This window comes from Podarcis gaigeae, assembly GCF_964106915.1.
Source record: "Podarcis gaigeae genome assembly, chromosome: 11".
NCBI lineage: Eukaryota > Metazoa > Chordata > Lepidosauria > Squamata > Lacertidae > Podarcis > Podarcis gaigeae.
This window is the reverse complement of record NC_139687.1, coordinates 6,343,977-6,368,189: the sequence shown is the minus strand read 5'-3', so window position 1 is coordinate 6,368,189 and position 24,213 is coordinate 6,343,977. Positions and strand designations below refer to the sequence as shown.

The window sequence follows — 24,213 nt, the reverse complement described above, 5'->3', positions numbered from 1 at the left end:
GCCTAACTGCCAAACCTTACAAAGTTGTGATGATTGCTAAGGGAGTAGGCGAAAACCAAGTGGCTACATCCAATCTGCCAAATGGAAAAAAATCCTACCCAGCCCCTGCTCCAAAGCAGGCGATCCAGTCCAAAGCAAGGCCAAAGCACGACCACCTAAAATTAGGGAGGGAGGGTGGGTGTTCGCCAGCGTTATGCAAGTTCCTCCAGTTACGCCGCACTGCCACTTTTATAGGCCCCAGGAATCGCGCCAACCGCCCGATAGGCCCAAATAGCCTGGCACGACCCTGGGGCCCAATGGTTAAAGCTTGGGCCATGCCCAGCAACAACTCTCTCAGTGGGGGTGCCTTAGGGGTCCGCGTGCAACCAGGACCCTCATTAAGGAGGATCCCATTAGGTTGTGGACCCTCCCTCGTTAGAGATTTTTAAGCAGAGATTGGCTGGCCATCTGTCTTGTGTGCTTTAGTTGAGATTCCTGTATTGTAGGGAGTTCACCCTTGGAAGATAGGCCTCCCAACTGTACAATTCTATCCAGGTACAGTTCAGCTAGGAAATTCTCACTCCCCATTCTCTTAAGGGAGAAGTGGTAACATACTGTATCTCTATCTCACCTCCTTATTGAAAGGAGAGATGAAGCCATGTTCAGCCTCACTGCTACCCCCTAAAAACTAGGAAGAAACAACTTCTACAAAACAAATACATTTTAATTGAAATGAGCCTATCTATTATGGGATATGAAATGGGTCCTCTTATGAATAATAACAGGTGAGAAGACAGGATTAAACAACAGTGATGATAAAGCAGGAAAACAAATAGAAGATCTATTTTAGGGGGTCTGGTGCTACTTTAAGAGACCTGTAAATTAGTGAGGTAGCAAAGCCTGGAGGTGAAACAAAATGATTCAGGAAAGTAAATTTTCAAGCAGACTCAAGATTTCCAAGAGGTTCTGCCCAAACCTGCTGCCTAGATAGCAAAATGGCAGATGATATTCCACATTTGGTACACAGTGCTGCACATCAGGGACATCATTGTAATATTCACTTATATGCCAATGGAATCTAAATAGTCTGTAACCAGCCACAAAAATATCCATGTTTATCCCCCCCCCCAATTAGTTTCTGATGAGGCAACGATGATGCAGATTGTCTGTCCTAAATCATAGAATCATAGAATCATAGAGTTGGAAGAGACCACAAGGGCCATCGAGTCCAACCCCCTGCCAAGCAGGAAACACCATCAGAGCACTCCTGACATATGGTTGTCAAGCCTCTGCTTAAAGACCTCCAAAGAAGGAGACTCCACCACACTCCTTGGCAGCAAATTCCACTGTCGAACAGCTCTTACTGTCAGGAAGTTCTTCCTAATGTTTAGGTGGAATCTTCTTTCTTGTAGTTTGGAACCATTGCTCCGTGTCCGCTTCAAATCAGATCGGGACCTTATGATGATATGAGGGACAATATTTGAAGAAGCATTTCTTCAGCATCATTTTACCTTCTAAGTATATAAGAGACGGGGACAACCTAAAGTATGGCTAATTTAGATGCCGAGATATCATATAAAGGCACATACGGAGAAGTGGCCATTTGACAATATTGTTAAATCATACTTGGGTTTTTCTCCCTTTAAATGTATTTTGAGCTTTGTGAAATGACCTTTCCAACACAGACACTTTCTTTGCCGTGGAGCCATGCATAACATATAGTCCTACTCAGCATTGTGGATAATCATCCAGAGGGCACCTGGCCTGGGAAATGGCGACTCAGGGACATCGAAATGCTGATCCAGGATTAATACAGTGCTTAGAAAGTGAAGAACATTACAGGTCAGCGCACAGCAAGCAATGGGATACCATATTGCAGGTGCAGTTGCCTCCCTAGCAAAAAAAGATAGAGAAGTCACATTACTTTAGCAATTAAAAAACACTTCTCTAAATATTTTCAGTCTGACACCTTCACAGATATTGAAATTAGCTCATAATAATGCATTTATGCCGTTTGATTTTGTCCACTCTGACCATAAACACCATGGTTAATTAATTAAGCCAGGATGCAAACTTGACATTTTCAAATCACTTCAGCATGTGAAGGTTTTGGTTCCATGCTTGTTAATATAGCAGATATTGTATTGATCCCTGTCATTTTCACCTTTTACATTTGTTGCTATAATTTAATTAAATTCTAATAATTTAATTTGCCTGCTCATGCATTTCAATTTTGCTAAATTTGTATTAGAAGAAGAGATGAGTGCAGATTGATAGAAGGAAGAAACTTCATAGGAGTGAATTAATAAGCATTTTAATGAATTATTAAGCGGAAGTGATAGAAAGATTCCAGCTTTTTATCACATACCCCGAAAGCAAAATTCAGCTTCTCTGGGAAAGTTGTAATAAATAATAAGTGAAATGAATATAACCTCTTTTGCCAGAAGCTAGAACAAAAGAGGACAGATTGCAGTGGTTGAGTGTTGGACGAGGGAGTCCCAGGTTTGAATCAATGCCAAGCCTCATAGTTTGCTGGGTGATCTTGGTCAGTCACAAGCCTAATCCAGAAATCCCTAACTATTTTCGCCTGGGAGCTCATCTGGAGATCTGTGAAGCTATTGTGTGCACTGCCACAAAATGGTTGCCATGAGGAGCTTGTCTAGTGACAAAGTGATGGCCTAGCAAGTAGTCAAGAAATGCAAATAACTTGTCCATGAAATTCAGTACCAGGCAGAGGTTGGGTCTGAGTTCCAAATACCAAACCACTATCCTCTCACCAGTGCATAACAAACTAAGCATTTTGCAAAAGGAAAATTGGTGGTGCTCAGAGAGACACAAATAAATATCACACATATGCACCTCAAAACCAACTGACAAAATATCCAAATATCCCCTTCAAAAAAACCCCAAATGCCTGCCAGCTTCTCCCCCCTCACTGCCTCCTGGCACATCTGGCAGTTTTAGCTGCCCTGTCCTCTTCCAGCCTATGAAAGATGGCTCTGGGTCTACGTGGCAACCAGAAACACTCTGTGGAAAAGAATGGAAGAGGCTGTCGTGGCTGGAGGCCTGCTCTTCACTTTCCAGTGAGCATAGTCATTGCACAAGGTAAAAAGGAGCATCTCCACCCTCATCATTCTGCCCAGACGCTGAGGTCCAGGGCCAAGGGCCTTCTGGCAGTTCCCTTGCTGTGAGAAGCCAAGCTACAGGGAACCAGGCAGAGGGCCTTCTCAGTAGCGGCACCCAGCCTGTGGAACACCCTCCCATCAGATGTCAAAGAGAACAACAACTACCAGACTTTTGGGAGACATCTGAAGGCAGCTCTGTTTAGGGAAGCTTTTAATGTTTAATGGACTATTGTATTTTAATATTTTGTTGGAAGCCACCCAGAGTGGCTGGGTAAACCCAGCCAGATGGGCAGGATATTAATAATATAATATAATATAATATAATATAATATAATATAATATAATATAATATAATATAATATAATATAATATAATATAATATATAATGATATGATATGATATATGATATGATATGATATGATATTATTATATAAAACAAATGAGCTCAAGGCACTCTCCATCTTGTTTTGATTTTTTAAAAGCAGTTTTTGGTGTCAATTTTTAAATTTTTCAGTAAAGTTTTTTTTGGGGGGGGAAGGAGTGACAGAGGGCCTTGATGGGCAACCAGGAGATGGTTGGGGGTGGGGGCATCATGGCATTACGCTGGGGATCCTAATCTATTTCACAGGGTTAGATGAAATAGGTGAGAAGAGAACCATCCATGCTGCCCTGAAGCTTCTTTGAGGGAGGGAAAAACAGTAACAAATGTAATAGAGGCTCACTATGTCAGGTTCCTACTGGAAGACCGGACAAATGCTAGAATGTTAGCAGTGGCAAAGTTTTTATCGGTGGTTGCAAGAATAAATGAGCCCTATATTCTAAACAAAATGCTTGTTTAAGCTGGAGGTAGGCTGTATGAACTGTGTATTGATTTGTAATGATTTGTTGGGTCTCTGGACCGTAATAAATATATATATATATATATAATAGAAACGCTGTAAGTGGATCATGCAAAAATTGTTCTTTGCTCACATTCCTTTGGACTCACTCCTGACATGCACAGTGTTTTGCAGACTGGTCTGCAGTTCCTGCTGTTGCTGACTATTAGCCTTGCTGGCTGGGCTTGATGGGAGCTGCAGGCCAGAAATCTGGAGGGCACTGCATTAGCTACGCTGGCGTATTTGATTATGTCTGTGGTTGTATGAGGCAGCTATATTTTTTTACCTGGCTTTCAGCAGAAAACAGACCTCTTTAGACATGGCTTTGTGAAATCTATATATTTTTTTATAATATTTATTAAAGGTTTTTTGGTTACAATATAAAAAAGCAAACAAGAATTTTACATATCATATTTTCTTATCTCCTTTGGACCTCCTCACATCTCCCGCTCCTGCGTTCCAAGTTATAAAATTAAACCAGCAATTTATCACCTTGTTTCCATCCTTACTGTCTAATTTCCAATGTTTTTAGATTTTAGATACCTTAGTTTTACTCCTTAAAAAATTAAACTTAGCCAAATAATTATCTAAAAATTTGTTTTTTCTTACATTTAACTTATCTTCCTAATTCACTTCATCTATTTTTAAATAGATAAAATAAAAAAATTAAAATAGGCTTTGTGAAATATAATCACCAACATTATTACGATCAGCAAATTTTTATTTGTTTGTTTGTACGCTTATGCTAAAACTTCTGTTTCCTTTGTGAACAATTTACAATCTGTCTGACTCTCTGGAAATGCATGGTTGGTGGGAATTTGCAGTATATATAAGCAATTATAAGAATTATATTTCTTTTTCATGCAGTGTAAATATAGCACAGCTTACCTTTTTACATTAAATATTTATGTTTTTAAAATACTGCTATAAATCAGCCTTGACTAACTTTCACAGCGGGGATTTAGAAGTGACATCAAATTTAAATGGGAAAACGGTTTCCTAGTTTCCTGCTAATTTATTTTATTCTATTATTTTTATTTATTAAATTTGTATGCCTCCCAAACGCGTAGGTCTCAGGGCGGTTCACATGATAAAATCAGAATATACCATATTTTTCCATGCATAACACACCCCTGTGTATAAGATGATCCCTATTTTTTGGGCCTCCAAATTAAGAAAATGGGGGGGGGGGAGAGATTGCCCATAGTTGTTAAGCTTTTTTGGGGGGGGGGATTGCCGACAATCTCTCACCCACCTCACCCTCTCCAAAGCCACCAATCTTATGCACACTTACTGCCAGCAACCACAATTTGCTGTAGAGATACTTCTTAGCAAATATACCATATTTTTCGTTTATAAGACACCCCCATGTATAAGACGTCCCCTATTTTGGGGGACTCACCAACTGCCAATTCACCCTCAGCACTATCCGTGTATAAGATGCCTCCTAATTTTTGACATTGTTTTTTTTTTTTAAATCTTTTTATTGAGTTTCACTTATCACATACACACAAGAAAAAACAAACAAGTACATTAAAGGCACCAAAACAAAGAGGGAAAAAGAAAAGGTGAAAAATACAGAAAAATAAAAACTAATACATAATACACACTGTCTGACTTCCTTCCCTCCTGATTTCGGGTTTCTAATTTTAAAAGTTTCATTTTTACAGCTGGTATTGGTTATTAGTTTTTACATCGGAAGTTTTATAACAGCCCTGCTATAGTTGGTAGGTTTCTATGATTACCTTCAATATATGTCATAAATTTAATCCAGTCATCATTTAACTTTGTATTCTTTTGGTTTCTAATTCTCTGCGTCATTTTTGCCAATTCAACGAAATCGAATAATTTCGTTTGCCATTCCCTCACCGTTGGAATGTTTATGCTTTTCCAGTTTTGGGCAATTAACATTCTGGCCGCTGCTGTTGAATATTGAAATAAAATTTTATCTTCTTTCCTAATTTCTTCTCCAATAATACCTAGTAAGAAGGCCTCTGGTTTTTTAGGGAATGTGTATCTAAATATTTTTTTTAACTCATTATATATCGTGTCCCAAAATTTCTTTATTTCCTCACATGCCCACCACATATGTATGAAATTGCCCTCTAAGTAGGATATATAAGACTGGAAATAAGGCTTGTGGAGATGTAAAACAAAAGAGGGCAATTTTTGACATTGTTTTTTAGGAAAAAAACCTAGTCTTATACACTGAAAAATACAGTAGTTTCTCGCTCTCATCCTAACCTCTCTTACAGGGTTATTTTTGAGGATAAAATGAGAGCGAAAGAGCCTGTAAACCATTCGAGAGTTGCTTGGAGGAAGCTATGGTGTATAAGAAATAAATAATATCTAGAGGTTTAAGTTTGTTCTAAGGAGCCTTCTCTAGCTCCCTGTATTAACAAGTTGTGGGTGGTATTTACTCAGAGTAGAATAATTGAATTGACTAAGTTAGGTCCATTAATATAAATGGGTCTAATTTGTTTATCTAACTTAGTTGAATGCTACCTTATAAATATATTTCTGTTCCACTGCTGAAAACCCTGCTTGCTTCATAGTTGATTCACTTCTTCCCATTCCTGTCCCCAAGGTCCAGACTTTGAACAAACATAAATACGCCCATTGTGTATACTCTTACAGCATTAGCTATGCCTTTCACGTTCAACTGATTCTTTTTCATTATCCTTCCACCAGTATAAGCATCCCTTTGAAGCTCTTTGACACAAAACACAATAGAAATCACAGCTGTTATGAAAACGGCTTGTCAGTTTATTATGACCTTGTGGCAGTAAATAAAAGTGATGTCTTTTGCAATGCTCTAACCATTTGTTTCTGCCTCTCTTTTCTTCAGCACTGGCTAGAGCCTAACAAGGCTATCTGCAAGCAAATGAAATGTAAGTGTTGATAGCTCAGTTTAAAATGTGGCGGGCTAATTTAAAAATGCCATGCAGTAGTATGTTTCTATCCCCTTCCCCACTGTACAAGATGGTTTCTTTATATCTGCTATTCTCTTGCTGGATTTCTTGGGCCATTTCACATGACTGTAGTCATTTTGAACCCAGAACCAAAGAAGCACCTCAGTTCATTCAGAGAGAGCTGTGAAGTGTTGAGTAAAATATAGAAATGAGCGCCATATTCCTACCCTTTTGTTTTGGTATTCACAAACTTTTTGCAAGTCCTAAAAGGGACTTACTGGGAAATATTGCCCAGTTTCAAGAAAGAGCCATGCAGTTTCTGGTCTAGCTCAGCTCCAAAGGTGTGGCTTCCTAAAAGCATGTGACTGGCCACTGAGAGAATGGGATGTGGGATTACACAGGCTGCTGCCTGATCTAGCAGGCTCTTAGGTTCCATTCCAAAACATTTGGAAGACAGCAGGCTAGAGAAGGTATATCGGATTGTGTTGTAGATTGTAAAGCAGGCTTCCTCAAATCTGGCCCTCCAGATGTTTTGAAACTACAACTCCCATCATCCCTGACCACTGGTCCTGCTAGCTAGGGATCATAGGAGTTGTAGGCCAAAAAAATCTGGAGGGCCGAGGTTGAGGAAGCCGGTTGTAAAGGATAAAAGTTGTGTGATTCTATTTAAATATTTCCTTCCTTCCTCCCTCCCTCCCTCCCTCCCTCCCTTCCTTCCTTCCTTCCTTCCTTCCTTCCTTCCTTCCCTCCTAAATGGCCGCAACTACTGTCATTTGTTGGTGATTTGATATGATGCCTGAGACGAAAGCTCAGTTTGCAGTATCTTAAGACTTGACTTTAGATAGTGAGATCTGCTGCTTGTTTTACTTATGTAGGTTGTTGTCAACATGGTTAATTTATGAAAAGGAGGGAAGTTCTGTCCCTTTAGTAGCATTGTACATTTTCAATAGAAGCATAAGTGATTCAGCAGCTAGCAGTGTATGACAGAATTTAGACATGTATATCAGAATGAATAAAATCGAAGTTGCAATCTTATACTCACTTAGGTAAAGGTAAAGGTACCCTGACTGTTAGGTCCAGCTGCGGACGACTCTGGGGTTGCGGCACTCATCTCTCTCTTTAGGCCAAGGGAGCTGGCGTTTGTCCACAGACAGCTTACAGGTCATGACTAAGCCACTTCTGGTGAACACGGAAACGCCGTTTACCTTCCCACTGGAGCGGTACCTATTTATCTACTTGCACTTTGACGTGCTTTCGAACTGAAAGGTGGGCAGGAGCTGGGACGGAGCAACGGGAGCTCACCCCATCGCGGGGATTCAAACTGCCGACCTTCTGATCGGCAAGCCCTAGGCTCTGTGGTTTAGACCACAGCGCCACCCGCGTCGTATAGAATTGAACTATATATTTTTAGTTGTGCAGAGGAGTCTTCAATGCTCTCCTCATTTCCTTAAAAAGGTAAAGGTATAAACCCATAATTTTAAAACAAGGTGCACAAGAGACAAAGACAACATCAGAAGGTCAATGTGTCACATATATCCATTATACAAAGGGGGGGGGTGTCTGTCCACAATTTTCCTGATGGCCTTCTAGTACAGTATGATGATCTTTCTTTTAAAGAAGGTTTTCTGTTTTTAGTGGCTTTCATGAATTCTGTCTGATTAGCTATAATTTGTTGAAATTAAGTGTGAATAGATCTTATCAGTCTCTAGGTGACCCCTCACAAAGAAACGTGTGCAATCTGCTCTTAGCATTCTGAAGGAGAAGCAAGAGTGAAGTTAAATAAGCAAACTGATAAATAAATGCCACTGTCGTAGCAAAGAGAATGATAGAACCAGAAGTGAAAGCCCATAAAGTTTAACAGAAATGTGAAATGAGAGAATATCCTTCCAAGTACTGGCGAACCCGGCTGAAAAATGGCTCTGGGTCAGAGAATATTCAAGCTTTATGGGATGCTCAAATTCATTTCCTGAACCAGCTTTTTTCATATTCAGTGGCAATTCAATTCTGTTGAACATATTACGAACCCCTCTAATGTGTGGGGCCCTTGTAGGTGGGATTCCTTCCCGTTAACAGTTTGTGTCAGGCTACCATCCCAAAATACGATTGCAGTGACTCTTACTTGAGAGTAAGGAAGAGATCTTTATTTGGGGTAATATTACATGCTCAGCAGCAAGCACAAGGTCCAGAAGTCAAGACTCCAAGGTATAAGAGCAAGACAAGAGGTTCATAACTGAATGGAAATTACAAAGATGTCCTGATAGTTCCAGCAAGCTTTTAAAGAGGAGGGAGCTCACTCATAAGACTCTCTCACCCTGTGGATCTGAGCCCACCTACGAAGGTGATGCCTGATTCTTGGAGATAAAAATGTCCTGCCCTTTTGCCTCCAGTTCTGCCACTCCCTCCTTTGGTTCAGCATCTCCCTCTGGCTGAAGTTCTCCCTTCTCCCTGATGAGGCTCTGCACTCCACAGAAGGAGTGATGGAGAGAGTTAGCAGATCTGCTTCCCCCTCTCTGACATCTTCCTTCATCCTCCCACCTTGGGTGCCATCCTCCCAGCCCTCCATCTGCTCCTTCGTCTTCCTCCTCTTCCATCAGGGGCTACTAAGCCATGCCAGTTCTTCGCAGAGCGGAGGGGGCCCTGACATCGGCATCTTATAGGAAGCTTTTATCTTTCCCTTCCCTTTGTTTCTTGAATACTCTTGGTGCGTAAGCCAGCGAGTTATTAGCATCACTTTAAAGATGCTGCACTGAATTCATGGCATGGTGTGTAAAATCCTTTTAAATGATTATGATTATGAATCCATTTCAGCAAAAGAGCTGTGCCTCAGATGACAGAAAAGCCTGTGACAAATCTTGGGCCCTCCAGTGTACCAGCTGGGCCTTATCTGACAGATAAAGAGGCTGTTCTGAAAGGAAGGACTCACTGCTACAATAAACTTGATTATTTATGCTTCTTTTGCATGAGAATACTTTAACCAAAACGACATCTTATTTTTCTTTTCCTGTTCCAGTTTTCCTTTTCAGTTCTTTGAGTGACTGCTAGGCAAATGGTCTGTTGCATTGTGCATATGTGTGTAATTTACTGGCCACTGCTGTTTTTCTCATGAGTCACTAACCTTTGTTTATTGTTCCATAGTCTTGTGCCACAGTGCCGCATTAAAAATGGCAAAACCTTGATAATGAAGTCCACTAAACATATGCAATAGGACTACTGAACTATTGGACTATTGTCCCCTGCTATTAAAATGGCAATCCTTGCAGCACTTTCCGTCCTAGTTACAACATGCACAATTGAATGATCCTTTAGCACTTTAAGCAGGGTGAAGACAAGGCCATGTTCGATAATGGCTTGTGTTTGTTGAGTGTCCATAGAGAAAAGGCTATCCCTGAAGACTCCAGTTTTTGTTTAAAGAGTGTATTATATTTCCCTTTATGTTATGGATGGGCAAACATTAACAAAAAAGTCTGACTGCTTTCAGCTCTTATGCCTGGCATTCACCAAAGCCAAGGCATATTCTGTGTAAAAGGTGTGAAATTCAGCCTTAGAGTTTTCGTTTCGTTTTGTTTTAGGATCCTACATTACTGTTGTTCAATGGACAAACGGAATTGATAGGTCATTTTAGTGCCTTACCCACAGTGCTGGGCAAACACTCTATATTATAGTAATATAATATAGCTACAGTATTTTAATATCTTTGGTATGCCTTTTTGCCCACAACTCATGCCAAGAAACAGATTCATCCTCAAAGCTTTCAATTTTTTAAAACTGACATGGACTTGAAAGTTTTTTTTCTACAGTGTGGTAGAGGTAAGATGGAAGTAGTTTCAGTAAACTGTGAGTTGGTTGGTTTTCATCATTTCATTACCTCAGTGAGGTAATAAGTGAATCCAGGTAGGGAATGTAGATGGACTGGTAGAACTCTTCTGTGGATTGGCTGGGATATTTGGCATGGCTTTTTCTGTTGTTTGGTTTGTCCAAGTGCTTTAAGTTCTACATTCACTTCATCTGTCAGTTTCTCTGTTATTGTGCTAAATGTCTCCTCTTTAGCTTCCCTGTGCTGTTCCATTGTTCCCCAAACTGTTGTGTATGTGCTTTCATTTCTATTACATCTAACTGAACAGATTACTGAGCTTGGATGTCTGGTTCTAGCATTGAAGAATATTTGCTTAGGGTCACAAGATGAACAATTAAAATTGATGTCCATGAAGCACACAATAAGTGGTACAAAAGTTGTCTTGTCTTGGCGTTGCTTGATCCTGCTTATTGTTTGAGATGCAAGACAACACTTGGGTAACTTTATGAATAGGGATACTTGTGAATCATTGAGTCTACTGTGTTTCACATTTCATTGGTACGTTAGGTTTTGGATGTCATCTTTAGATGCTCTAATGGAAAAAAACCCCTTTATAATGGCTCTAATTGTGCCAACCGTATTACACACATGATTACACTATTCAGATAATTTACAGTTAGATTAAGTCTATGGGATGAGCAGTGGACAAAGGTTGCCTGAGGATTGAGTGTCCTGATTTGTGCTTGAGTCCTACCTTCTTTTCCTGCCATGATTGAACAACCATCATATCCTTGTCCAACTAGCTTATTGCGATCTACTCCAAAAATCAGAACAAGCAGATAATATTGTGTTTGTTATGTCTACAGCAGTTTGGTCTGAGATTGAAATGAGCCCAATGATTCATTATGTATTCCCACCATTTTCTTCTATAAATCTTACACCTCAAGATGGTTTTTCTATGCCAGAAATATTCTCTTTTATCTGCTAAAACTGAGAATCCCATGGAAACTTTGGCTTTCCCAACAATGCCTGTCTGCAAAATTTCACCACACAGCTTCATTAACTCATTTCCTCATTCTTGCAGATGTGTGCTTGGCCTCACCTGTCCCAGGTTTTTTTTAAACAAAACAAAACAAAAATCATCCATTGAATTAGCACAAAACTATAAAACCTCTATCATGTTACCTGTTGTACTGGTCTTACCATGAAGAACATGATCATGTGGTCCACAACCCCCAGGGGCCATAGCTGTCAACGTTTCCCCCTTTTAAAGGGAAATTCTCTTATTCCGAATAGGATTCCTCGCAAGAAAAGGGGAAAGTTGACATCTGTGCCAGGGTCTGATATGATAGAGTACAGCTTCAGTTTATTTTCCTCTGGCTCTTATGACTTACTAAATTTCTGTTCAATTGACAGCTTTTTCCAAAATGAAAATAGGCAAAAACAAATGAAAACCTGTCCTGTAAACTAAAGAGCAAACCAAAACATAAATATTCTAAAATACTAAAATGTTGGTACTATATATGCCTTCTTGGGAATGTAGTATACTAAATATTGTTGAATGTGTCTGAGATGCTACTATGCAACAAGATAAGTGTGAGAGTATTTGTTCTAGTAAATATTATTATGCTTTTTAATTGCAAGTTAATGATTATAGTCAATTTAACATGCAGACAGTGGAAAAGAGCTTCAGAAATGTGAAAGGAAATCAACCCCCCTCCTTCCCTTCCCCCTCCCTTCCTTCTGTATAAGGAGCTTCCAAGGAAGTGATCCTTACTGTGAGAATAAAGATATTAAAAATATGCAAGAGTGACTCTGATATCATGTGTTGAGTGTTAAAGGATCTGCCATGTTTGTGAAGTCCAGATAATGTTTATTGAAAGGGATAGAGGGTCAGAGAGAGGATTGTTGTACCTAAGAAGCTGATACCACTAATCTGTCCACTTCTCGCCTCCCAGTAGATTATAACAATTCAAAAATATAGTGACTTGCCCTTTACAAGTGAACCATAATTGCCCTTGACAGAAAGTGATTTTTCATTGACAGCTGGGAGCTGGTTCTTAAAACCAGATGAGTCTTTCCATACACTTTAATAGTCTTAGACCTGGTTTAGGATCATGTAACATGGATATTCACACATTGAGGTATCCTTGGCCAATACCAAGGAAACCAGTGATCCAAAACATACGGTCGTATTTGTTAAGTTGTGGGTGAACATATCAGACGACACAGTGATTCTTCAAACAGCTCTTGTTTATTCACAGGCCAGGACAGAACTGAACTGAAGGGTTCAGTCAGCCTGCTTATATAGAGCTCCAGTACAATGTAACTGTTATTATTTTCTAAAACTATCCAATCACTGAACGTCACTTTCGATACCTTATTTGCATAACTATCTACAGTATCCCCTTGCAGGCCCAGGGTGAGAACTTCAGTACATGACAGTATTTCTGTACCTAATGAACTGAGCTAGCAAAATGAATTAAAATTTACACAACTGTCTGAATATATTACATTGTTTTTTCTTTCTTCAGCCACTTGCTTCCTTCATCTTATTTATCCATTTGCGGCTGACTTTCACACTCTGCTTCCCACCCTCCCCGCTTTGCACTGTTTTTCCTTAACCCTCCTCCATTGTCCATTTTACAATTTGTCAATTATTTGCTTCATAACAGTAAGTCGGGTCCTCAAAAGATGAAACTGAGAACTTTATAAAAAACATTGCTGGTTTCACAAGAGCTGCCTAACTGGTTTTTAAATTATGTGTAATGATGCCATATTGACCCACCCAATCATTGTTTGGCTGTCAATGTATTTAAGACTTACAGTTTCTTCATAGAAATACTTAAACTTGAATGTATATGATGCATATCACAGTGAAACATAAAAATACAAAAGAATAAAAGAAGAAGCTTTGCCCCTGTGAGAAGAGCCTGAATCTTGTGTTTTATTATGGTGAGGGATGGCTTGACAGAGAATATATCAAATTAATAGCACAATCCTGTTATGAATGCTTATTCAATCTCCGAGGCTTATATGGAATAAAGTAGACATAAAATTGCAGTCCTCCTACATACATTTTCTCCCCTGAATGCAACAAGACTTTTGAGTATGCATGTTTAGGATTACATTATAAGACTGTACCAGTTTCTGGGAACAAGAAGCCACAAGTTTCCAAGATCAAGTAAATATAATAAAATCTCAAGGCAGTTTACAAAGAGGACAAAGCAATAAAATTATCAGTAAAAACAGTTCAAAATAACTATTTAACATGTTTTTTAAAAAATCAGGAATGAACCAAAACCAGAAAACACATATAAACAGTCTACATATCTGGGCAGGCTTGTCTAAACAAAAGTGTTTTTAGCAGGCGCTGGGAAAGACTATAGTAATGACATAGCCTGGTGTCAATATGCAGAGGATTGATTTTTTGCAAATGTGGAACAGGTATTATGTGGCGCCCATAACGGTGCTAGTCCTGCTAGTTTATTCAGTGCCCGTTCATTCAGAGACTTGCTTCTGAAGAAACATGCATGTTGTAAATTACAGCAGGAACCGCTTCTTACCAGGTGGGGGAGGGGAGGCATTGGCGAGGACACGGCTGCAAGGGCGCAGCGGCAGGGGTGTCGGGGGAGGTCCACAGGTGTGTCTGCACGACCCCAACCTCATCACCACCTTGCCCCTCCCCCTCCCAGTAAGACAGAGTGACCCCAGTGCTGAGAGGCTCTTGCTATATCTCCACTCTGCTGGGTGGAGGCCAAATAGTAATTTTATTGCCGCTTGAGAAAGTGCTTTGTATTTCTCCTTCCATCACAAACTACATTCTTCTCCACCACTAAAGACAATTACATAAATAAATAATGCAAGCAGTCTTTTATTTCCCATGTCTTTTCTACCTGCGTGTCTAGATTACACTACACATGAAGTACCGTATTTTTCCGTGTATAAGACTAGGGTTTTCCCCCTCAAAAAATAATGTTAAAAATTAGGGGGCGTTTTATACATGGATACATCTCCCCCCATTTTCTTAAATCTGCGTCCCCCAAAATAAGGGGCATCTTATACATGGGGGCAACTTAGAGACGGAAAAATACGGTAAATCTGCAGAGGTGCCAGCTTGTGAGGGCAATTGGGGGGAGCCAACGTTGTGAAGGGACGCAGGTGGCGCTGTGGGTTAAAGCCTCAGCACCTAGGACTTGCCGATCGAAAGGTCGGCGGTTCGAATCCCTGCGGCGGGGTGCGCTCCCGCTGCTCGGTCCCAGCGCCTGCCAACCTAGCAGTTCGAAAGCACCTCCAGGTGCAAGTAGATAAATAGGGACCGCTTACCAGCGGGAAGGTAAACGGCGTTTCCGTGTGCGGCTCTGGCTCGCCAGAGCAGCGATGTCACACTGGCCACGTGACCCGGAAGTGTCTCCGGACAGCGCTGGCCCCTGGCCTCTTAAGTGAGATGGGCGCACAACCCCAGAGTCTGGCAAGACTAGCCCGTACGGGCAGGGGTACCTTTACCTTTACCTTTTAACGTTGTGTGCATGATGTCATGTGTGATGTCAATGTCCTGACATCATGCGGAGCTGGGGGTGGAGTTGAACACAGCAGCCATGTGACTTCAGTGGCTTCCTCCTCCTCCTCCTGACACTGCCACCAGTGGGAGGCTGCTTCGACCCTCCTTCCTCTCCACAGCAGCAGGAAGAGGAGAAGGAGCTGGCCACTGGAGCCATGCCATGCTCGGCTCCACAATTCACCTTTGTGCTTTTTATACATGGTGGGGCAGCCAAAACCACAAAAATATTGGGGTGTGTGTGTTTGCAAAAGGGCTTGGCCCCTAGGAGCTGGTGCCCCTGTTGCGTGGACAGGCGGAGTCCCCAGATCCCGCGCGGTCCCCCCGTCATGTGGAATAACAACTCAAGACAACGTGCTATGGGATTAAATTGGCCACAACTTTATTAAATTTCAAATGTGGGTAGACCTTGGCTCAGGCATTGGGCGTTCTCCCTCCCCAGTCCCCAGCCGGGGACCTAGGGAGCATCAGGGTTATCCAGTGTGTGGGGGGGGGGATGGGCCGGCTCTGGAGAACATATGTTCAAGCAGAGATAGCCGCCCCCGTTACGCCGCCGCCGCCACAGGAGAGAGCAATGACGACCTTTCGGCGTACGGTCAAAGCCTCCCTTCAGAAAACCCCTTTAACGGGGAACCCTGGTATCGCCGCCACAAAGAGGAAGATGGACTAAAGAATTCTGCCCAAGGCCTGATACCGCCAAAGTTGTGACGTTTTGCTACGGGAAAGGCGAAACCTGCCAATGCAGGGAAATTCCTTTCCGGCCCTTTAGCAGCGCCTGCATACCTGTGAAGAAAAGTTAACCTGCAAAATAAGACATTAACTGAGGGTGGGTAGGGTGGGAGAAGCTCTGGAGCCAAGTGAGGATTCCCAGGTAAGATCCTCCCTCTATTGTGTGGGCAGGTAATCCCTCCCCTACCTGGCCTGGTCTCCTTGGCAACGCTTCCCCCAGGTGGGATTGGACAACTGACTGAGGTAGGCAGAGACCTCCAGGTATCCCACCTGAGGGAAGGCAAAACCAAGCCTATGCTGTTGGAGCCGCTCCAGATCTAGGGGCTGCACGCGTCCACGCAAAGGGCGCCCCCCGTTTTAAGCGGGGAGCGGTCACTCTCATGATATAGTTGCAAAACTGGTGTGTGAATTTACAGGTGCTACAGGTTGCTGGGACAAGTAATTCCTAAGCAATATCATCTGAAATCTCTGGAGTGGCAAGGCCTGTCTAAGTACTGAGAGCCTAGCCTTCTGTCCTTCTCTGCACAACAAAACAGAACTTTCTGCCTACTGAATGTCTTCTGACTACAGGAACATGGGTTATAAACCACATTGTCCATATACGGCTCATTGCACAGCCCCTATGTCCAGCCCAGATACAACCAATAATTAGGATTTTAAAAAAATATTTATGGTGGAATTTCTCTGGCTTGCTTTCTTTAATTAAAAAATGACATGGTACACCTCTCTAGTTTAGACTGACTATATTGTGCTTATGCTTTGACCTTCCTTATCACACATTAGATCTGCTTTTTGCTTGGTTCTCTTCTTTATTTGCGGCACTGCATCTCACAAGCTATTCTGAGAAACCAGTGGTAACATTTCCTGCAGTGCAAGAGAGGCCATGTTTTATGCTGCTTTTCTCATGCTTTTTCTTTATAATGTTTCAGCTCATCCACCATATACCATGTGCTTTAGAGTGAAATTCTACCCACATGAACCACTGAAGATTAAAGAAGAGCTCACCAGGTATTTTTTTTTTTATCCCTGTCTGTTCATTTAGTCAATATTTTGGGAGCATGGCTAACTCTTATCATCACCTATGATATGCTAACCTTCTACACTTTAGCTAACTAAAACTGTCCACTCATACGCTGGAAATTTTAAAAACTGCTTCTGGGAGCTAAAATTGGGCCACCGGTGATTATTAACAGAGTAAAGGTGTTTATATGAAGCACTCGATGGTGAAGCAGTGGTAGAAAATGGGATGTGAAGCTAGATTCCTGGGCTCCTTTTCTTCTCCTCTAGCCCAGCAGGCCTCTTGGGATATGCTGCTGTTGAAATTCCTGGAGGGGTAATCTGTGGCATACTTACTCAGGTGTAAGTCCCACTGGGTTCAGTAGGCTTCACACCCACATAAATGTTCATAGTTTCATCCTGTTGGGGCAAGGACACCCACCTGTGCAATGGGACTTCCTCTCCTTTCCTTGTGTGCCCTGTGTGCTCCCCCCAACACTCTGGGGCAGATGGGGGGGGGCTGCAGAGAGAGGAGAGGGCAAGGAAGCCCCATTGCACAGGTGGAAGCCCTTGCGCCAGGGGGGTGACATAATTGCATACAACCCACAGTTCAAGGTATTCATCTGTTTCAAAGAAGAACTATGGGTCTGGACAGTTCCAGCGTGCATAGAAATAAAACCTCTAGGTCATGGGTAGGCAAGCTAAGGCCTGGGGGGCCGGATCTGGCCCAATCACCTTCTAAATCCTGCCTGCGGATGATCCAGGAATCAGCGTGTTTTTACATGAGTAGAATGTTTCCTTTTATTTAAAATGCATCTCTGTGTTATTTGTGGGGCCTGCCTGGTGTTTTTACATGAGTAGAATGTGTCCTTTTATTTGAAATGCATCTCTGGGTTATTTGTGGGGCATAGGAATTTGTTCATCCCCCTCCCCAAATATAGTTCGGTCTACTGTTCCTCAGTCCGGCCCCCACAAGGTCTGAGGGACAGTGGACTGACCCCCTGCTGAAAAAGTTTGCTGACCGCTTCTCTAGGTTCTGCAGCAAGCCTTCCACTAACCAGCATGCCAACTTCTTGTTTTCAATTAATTTTACTTCACTTATTGCTTTATTTTCTTGCAACATCTTTATTCGCCCTGCCTATGAACAACCTGAAAGTGCTAACTTTGTAAAAAGGTAAAAAACAAATGATAATTAAAGTGTGGCTGCCAACAGAAACAAAAAGCCAAAATGAAAATGGCCACGGTGAGAACTCGTTTTTGCGTTTTTTACCAAGTTGTGCTTCGTAGGAACACTTGCTTTATAGCTGAAATTATGGAGCTAAGTAAACGCAACAGTAGATCTTTGCGGTAGAAAAGCCTTGCCCAGACTGGGATCTTCCTGGGATGTTTTATGGAACTTTTACAACTCCCATGAGCTGTAGCCGTGAGACTTGTGCTACCTGGGTCTGCTGGGAATTGTATTCCAAAATATTTGGAGGACACCAAGCAGTGGAAAACTCTGGAAGACGCGCTTCCCTACCTCTTTCAATCCCTAATTTCTCCCCGCTAAAAAAAGGGTGAGATCTGCTTGCACAAGTGTTTGAGGGGTTAGATGCTTCCTGTACTCTAGAGGGCTGGGACATACCCCCAGACACATTTTGGCAAAGTGTGGGTAACTGGGGTGGGGCGGTGGGGAGAAGTCTTACTGTGCAAGTAGATTTCCATCATGCCAGTGAGCGGAGAACCCTAATTTTACTCTCATTTTTCTGCTGTGCCTTCCATGGGCATAGCCAGGATTTTTGTTGGGGGGACAGAACTGATGTGATTGGTTAGTTAGTTAGTTAGGTATTTCTATTGTTTTACTTGATCTAAGGGGGACAGCTGCCCCCCTGCCCCCCCCTTGGCGCCTTCATGTTGATGAATGTTTTTAGGTGCTGCCCATTGCAAACTGGTAATTGTTTATTTTGAGCAGTTCTAATTATTCGTAAATGAAAATGTAGTTTATAAAAAAATAAAAAATACAACACTACGTATTGGCAGGAGGCATTATAAATTATTTTTGTCAAGTGCATAAATATTTGAAATAACGTCAGTCTGTCTGGGAAAAGAAAACATTGACAACCCTAGGGAGAGGCTGTGTGAAAATGATGTTTGTTTATTTTGACAGCGCACTGTGTGGAGCAATTTGCTCTGTTGGCTGACATTGCCAATTAAGTGTTTTCCTCCATTGTTGTAAAGATCTTTCACTGAGCAATGGGGAGAATAGTTAAACACCTGGGAGCAAAGCTATGGTAAAGTCACAAATTTAGCAAAAGCAAAATCACCATAATTTTTATCTCTCTCTCCTCTTTTTGTGCACTGTATGCTAGCGAAGCTTAAAGTGTGCAAAATCCTTTACAGAGCTAGTGTGTTCTATCAGTTTTTGAGAATGTTCTTTTGGAATCTGTTACTGAAGAATCCTTTCTTCCCAGCTTTCTAGTTGTCCCTAAAGTCGTAATGATGAGACATTGGCAAAGTCAATTTTGGAACAGTCAGAGAAGCAAGGGAAACCTTTTAACACAGGGGGCTGCTTTGTATACTACATTTTTATTTGGGACTCGGAAATTAATACCAGCGTACATGCCTAGTATTATAATTATTAAGAAAAACATTTCTAAACTGCTCTTCATCCGATGGATGCTAGAAAAATGTACAGCAAACATAAAAATGAATCCAAAATGCAGTTATAATGGCCATCAAAGCAATTACTTACTGAGAGGCAACAAAAGATTTTAAAAGCTAACGGCAGGTTGAAGCAACAGTTATGATGAATGACCCACTTGAAATAGTAATCCATGCATTTTGCATGCTAATTGCACATGGAAAGCAACTGTTAAAGGATTGGACTGCTGTTCCTGTCTATTTTGGAGGTAAAATCTGCAATTTATGCAAATAGATTCAGTTCATATAAGATGCTATACATATGTTGTTGAAACAAAATATAAAAAATCCTTCTAGTAGCACCTTAGAGACCAACTAAGTTTGTTATGTGCATGCACACTTCTTCAGATATGTTGTTGTTTTTCCATTTATTATATGCATAATATGCATTTTTAATGTTTCAAAATGAGCTCCAGTACTACTACTACTACTATTAATAAAATGTAGATACTCATCACACTACTGTGTTTTGCGGTGCATTAAATGCTGAACGAATATACTTTTTGAATTGTGGGTGATTTCTGTTGCGAGGGAATATGCCTTCATTTGTGAGTGAAGATGAAGGACAAAGTGTGCTTCATGAAATAACTGTAGGGATACTTTAATCCAGCACTGTCCAACTTATGGTTCAAACTGTATACAAATATGTGCTATCATCTGATAAGAATTTGGTTTTGGAAACCTACACACTGTATGCTGTCAGTCAGAAACAGGCAACACTAAAAGATTATGTCACCACTACTGATCTCTTCCTAAAAACCTATTTACGCGTTATCTCACACTTGATCCTTTCTTTCAACCTTTGAAAACATCAATTTATAGCGATGGGGGAATCCAATGTATCTTGTTTATAGAACAGCGTAGCATGTACTGAGATGAAAACATTAAATTCCTCTCTGTGGAATTTGTATCACTTCTCACCAGAATGCAAACAGTTCCCCAAATGTGCTCTTTAGCCAGAGCAAATTCCCAGGGTAGTGCAAACTGATTTACACAACTAGGAAGTGTTATTAAAACTTTCCCCCTTCTTCATTTAGAGGCTAGTGTGGTAGTTCAAAGTATAAGCATACTGTGGACTTATTTAGCACATTGCCTTGTGAAGTAAGAAATTTTGTATCTGTTCACTATAGTGGAACAAATTTTCTCTCTCGAGACCCACTTATGTAACGTGAATTTTTCAAAGGAGCTTAATGAACTGTGACTGGCCAAAGATTACATTAGGAAGATGCCACAAAAAGGGCAATTATGAATGAAGCACAACAACAATGAATTCTGCAGTAACCTTCCTTATTGGACCGCACCCCCAAACAACTTTTTGAACGATTAAAGATCCCTGGATTTCAGAGTAGAGCTGGGATCCAAATTACTAGAGGACTGGGTGTGGGTTGTTGTTGTTTTGTTGAGAAACAAAAGTCCCAAACTTCCCCTTTATGTGTGTGGAAATAGTTACACAGATCTTCAGATCCTAGTCTAGGGATGTAGTTTTCTAATAACCTATGCAAAAAATGTATGTGGCGCACAGTTGCAAATATATTTTCTTGTGTGTTTTTAGTAGAAATCTTAGGAGGCAGAATTTTAGGAGGCAGAAATCTTGAGCAGAAGACCACTAAGAAAAGGAGGCTGCTTAAGCCTTGCCTTTCCAGTCACTTCCCTCACAAAACAGTCCCTCCCCCCAAACTCCTTTTTCCACTTGTGGAGAAAAAACATACAGATGCCCCTACCTTTTCCCGCAAGGGAAGAAGAAAGTGGCTGGGAGAATGATTCTGAGTTGGAAAATGGCCAGAGGGCAAAAGGTCAAGCAGCCCATTCCTTCCCTCTCCTAGTCTTTTATTTAAGATTCAGCCTCCCAAGATTCACCTGCTTTTGGTTAAAAAAAAAAGTCATGGAACATGATATCTGAACACGAAGTGGGGTCCAGCCACATATTGAAACTAAATCCTTTGAAGACAGAGGTCCTTTGGCTGGGTTGGGATGGCATGGGGATGAGGGACCAACTCCCTTCTCTTGCGGGGGCCCAATTAGTGCCATTGCCTTCCGTTAAGAGTTTGGGTGTAATCCTTGACGCCTCCCTTTCCATGGAGGCGCAAGTTACAGCAACAGCCAAGGCGACATTTTTCCACCTTTGCCGCATCAAGCAGTTGGTCCCTTACCTTTCCCGCCCCGACCTGGCCACAGTGATCCATGCGACGGTCATCTCCAGGCTTGACTACTGTAATTCGCTCTATGCGGGGCTGCCCTTGAAGCTGTCCCAGAAACTCCAGCGGGTACAGAATGCTGCAGCGAGGCTCCTCACGGGGTCTCTGCCATGGGAGCATATTCACCCAGTGCTTTTCAAGCTGCACTGGCTCCCGGTGGAGTACAGGGTCAGGTTTAAGGTGCTGCTTTTGACCTTTAAAGCCCTTCACGGCCTAGGACCCTCGTACCTCCGGGACCGCCTCTCCTGGTATGCCCCACGGAGAGCCTCAAGGTCCATAAATAACAACACCCTAGTGGTCCCGGGCCCTAAGGAAGTTAGATTGGCTTCAACACTGGCTCCAGCCTGGTGGAACGCTCTGCCTCATGAGACCAGGGCCCTGCAGGATCTGATTTCTTTCCGCAGGGCCTGTAAGACAGAGTTGTTTTGCCTGGCCTTTGGCATGGAGCCAATTTGATTCCCTCCCTCTCTTTCTTTTTTCTTTTCCTTCTCCTCCTGCGATGAGGCATTTTAATATTTTTATGTTTCAATATTTTAATGTTGTATTTTAATTTTGTTTTAAGTTGTAAACATTCAACTTGTTTTTATTATTGCTTGTTAGCCACCCTGAGCCTGGCCCTGGCTGGGGAGGGTGGGGTATAAATAAAAAATTATTATTATTATTATTATTATTATTATTATTAGAAAATGTGTTTTCTCTCCTTGCACTTTTTCTTAGCATTTTGATTAGAATTGCATGGCAAACTTTCACTTGAATGCCTTAGTCTGATGGCTGGAACAGAAACACTGAGCATGGTTTGACTCAAGAGTAGACCCAATGAAGTAAATGAACCCAACCTAGTCATTTATTCCAATTGGTCTACTTTGAGTAAAATACCACCCTGTGTAGATTTATACATTGGGGGGGGGGGGGGAGGAATGAATACATTTGCTGTCGTCCTGAGAGTCTTCTGTTGGAACCAAGAATATATTGTAATCCTTTAAAGGCGCAGTTGTGATAAAAGGAGATAAATTAAATATTGCATCTCAGCTTTGTTCATAAGCAGCATGCTTAATGTCATTCTTTCTTTTCAACACATGGCCTGGTTGGTAGAAAGGAGAAAATATATTCGTACCAGCAACCTGATTTTTACTTCTGCATTGGCTCTCTGGCCAATTACATTAGCTAATGTTGTGATGTACATTGATTAAATGAGAATAAAGGCAAAATAAATATAGAAACAGAATCTTCATAAGATAGGGTCCCATCCAACTCTATGATTCTATGTCTGTTATATATAGTATTTTTCCTTACACCATGCAGGTACCTTTTATACCTACAAATCAAAAGAGACATTTTCCATGGCCGCTTGCTGTGTTCGTTTTCTGACGCTGCCTTCCTGGGCGCATGCATTGTCCAAGGTAAGACAACAGCATCTTCAGACCTTTTCTCAGAATCCCGACCAGATATATATATATTGCAATATCAAAAACCTTATGAAAGATTTATAAACTAATTTGGTTTGGATCCAGATTTAGTTAGTCATAGTTTAGTCCCATTGAAATTGATATGATCTTAGTTAGCAATAGCAGCAGCTGCTGGGGGTGTATGTGGGAGCAGAGATGCGGGTGGCACTGTGGTATAAACCACTGAGCCTAGGGCTTCCGATTGGAAGGTCGGTGGTTCGAATCCCCATGACGGGGTGAGCTCCCATTGTTCTGTCCCAGCTCCTGCCAACCTAGCAGTTCAAAAGCAGGCCAGTGCAAGTAGATAAATAGGTACCTCTGTGGTGGGAAGGTAAACAGTGTTTCCGTGCGCTGTGGCTTCTGTCAAGGTGTCCCGTTGTGCCAGAAGCGGCTTAGTTCTGCTGGCCACATGACTTGGAAAGTTATCTATGGACAAACGCCAGCTCCTTGACCAGAAAGCAAGATGAGTGTCACAACCCCATAGTTGCCTTTGACTGGATTTTACCGTCCAGGGGTCCTTTACCTTTCCTTATGTGGGCGCAGTCTCCTCCTGGCAATGGCAGTGTTACATTTGCTGGGGTGGAATAAGGCCACTTGGAATAAGGCCACTTGCGATTTCACACTGTCCCACCCTATCCCAGTACAGTGGTACCTCTGGTTAAGAACTTAATTCATTCCAGAGGTCCGTTCTTAACCTGAAACTGTTCTTAACCTGAGGTACCAGTTTAGCTAATGAGGCCTCCCACTGCTGCTGCCGCCGTGCGATTTCTGTTCTCATCCTGACGTAAAGTTCTTAACCTGGGGTACGACTTCCGGGTTAGCGGAGTCTGTAACCCAAAGTGTTTGTAACCTGAGGTGTTTGTAACCCGAGGTACCACTGTACCAGGAAGCAGTGGCATCCACTGCAGGAACCACTGCAGCTCT

General features: G+C 41.8%; 1 protein-coding gene across 2 annotated transcripts in view; it reads left to right on the top strand.

The window, feature by feature from the left end:
* The window catches only part of FRMD3 (FERM domain containing 3), a 136,963-nt gene that overhangs the window by 64,448 nt on the left and 48,302 nt on the right, over window positions 1-24,213 (top strand). For both annotated transcript variants that reach the window (XM_083702029.1, XM_083702028.1), the window contains 3 exons: window positions 6,831-6,873; window positions 16,904-16,982; window positions 23,147-23,244. In XM_083702029.1, the coding sequence (XP_083558155.1) occupies window positions 6,831-6,873; window positions 16,904-16,982; window positions 23,147-23,244 (220 nt within the window). The remainder of the gene's footprint in view (window positions 1-6,830; window positions 6,874-16,903; window positions 16,983-23,146; window positions 23,245-24,213) is intronic.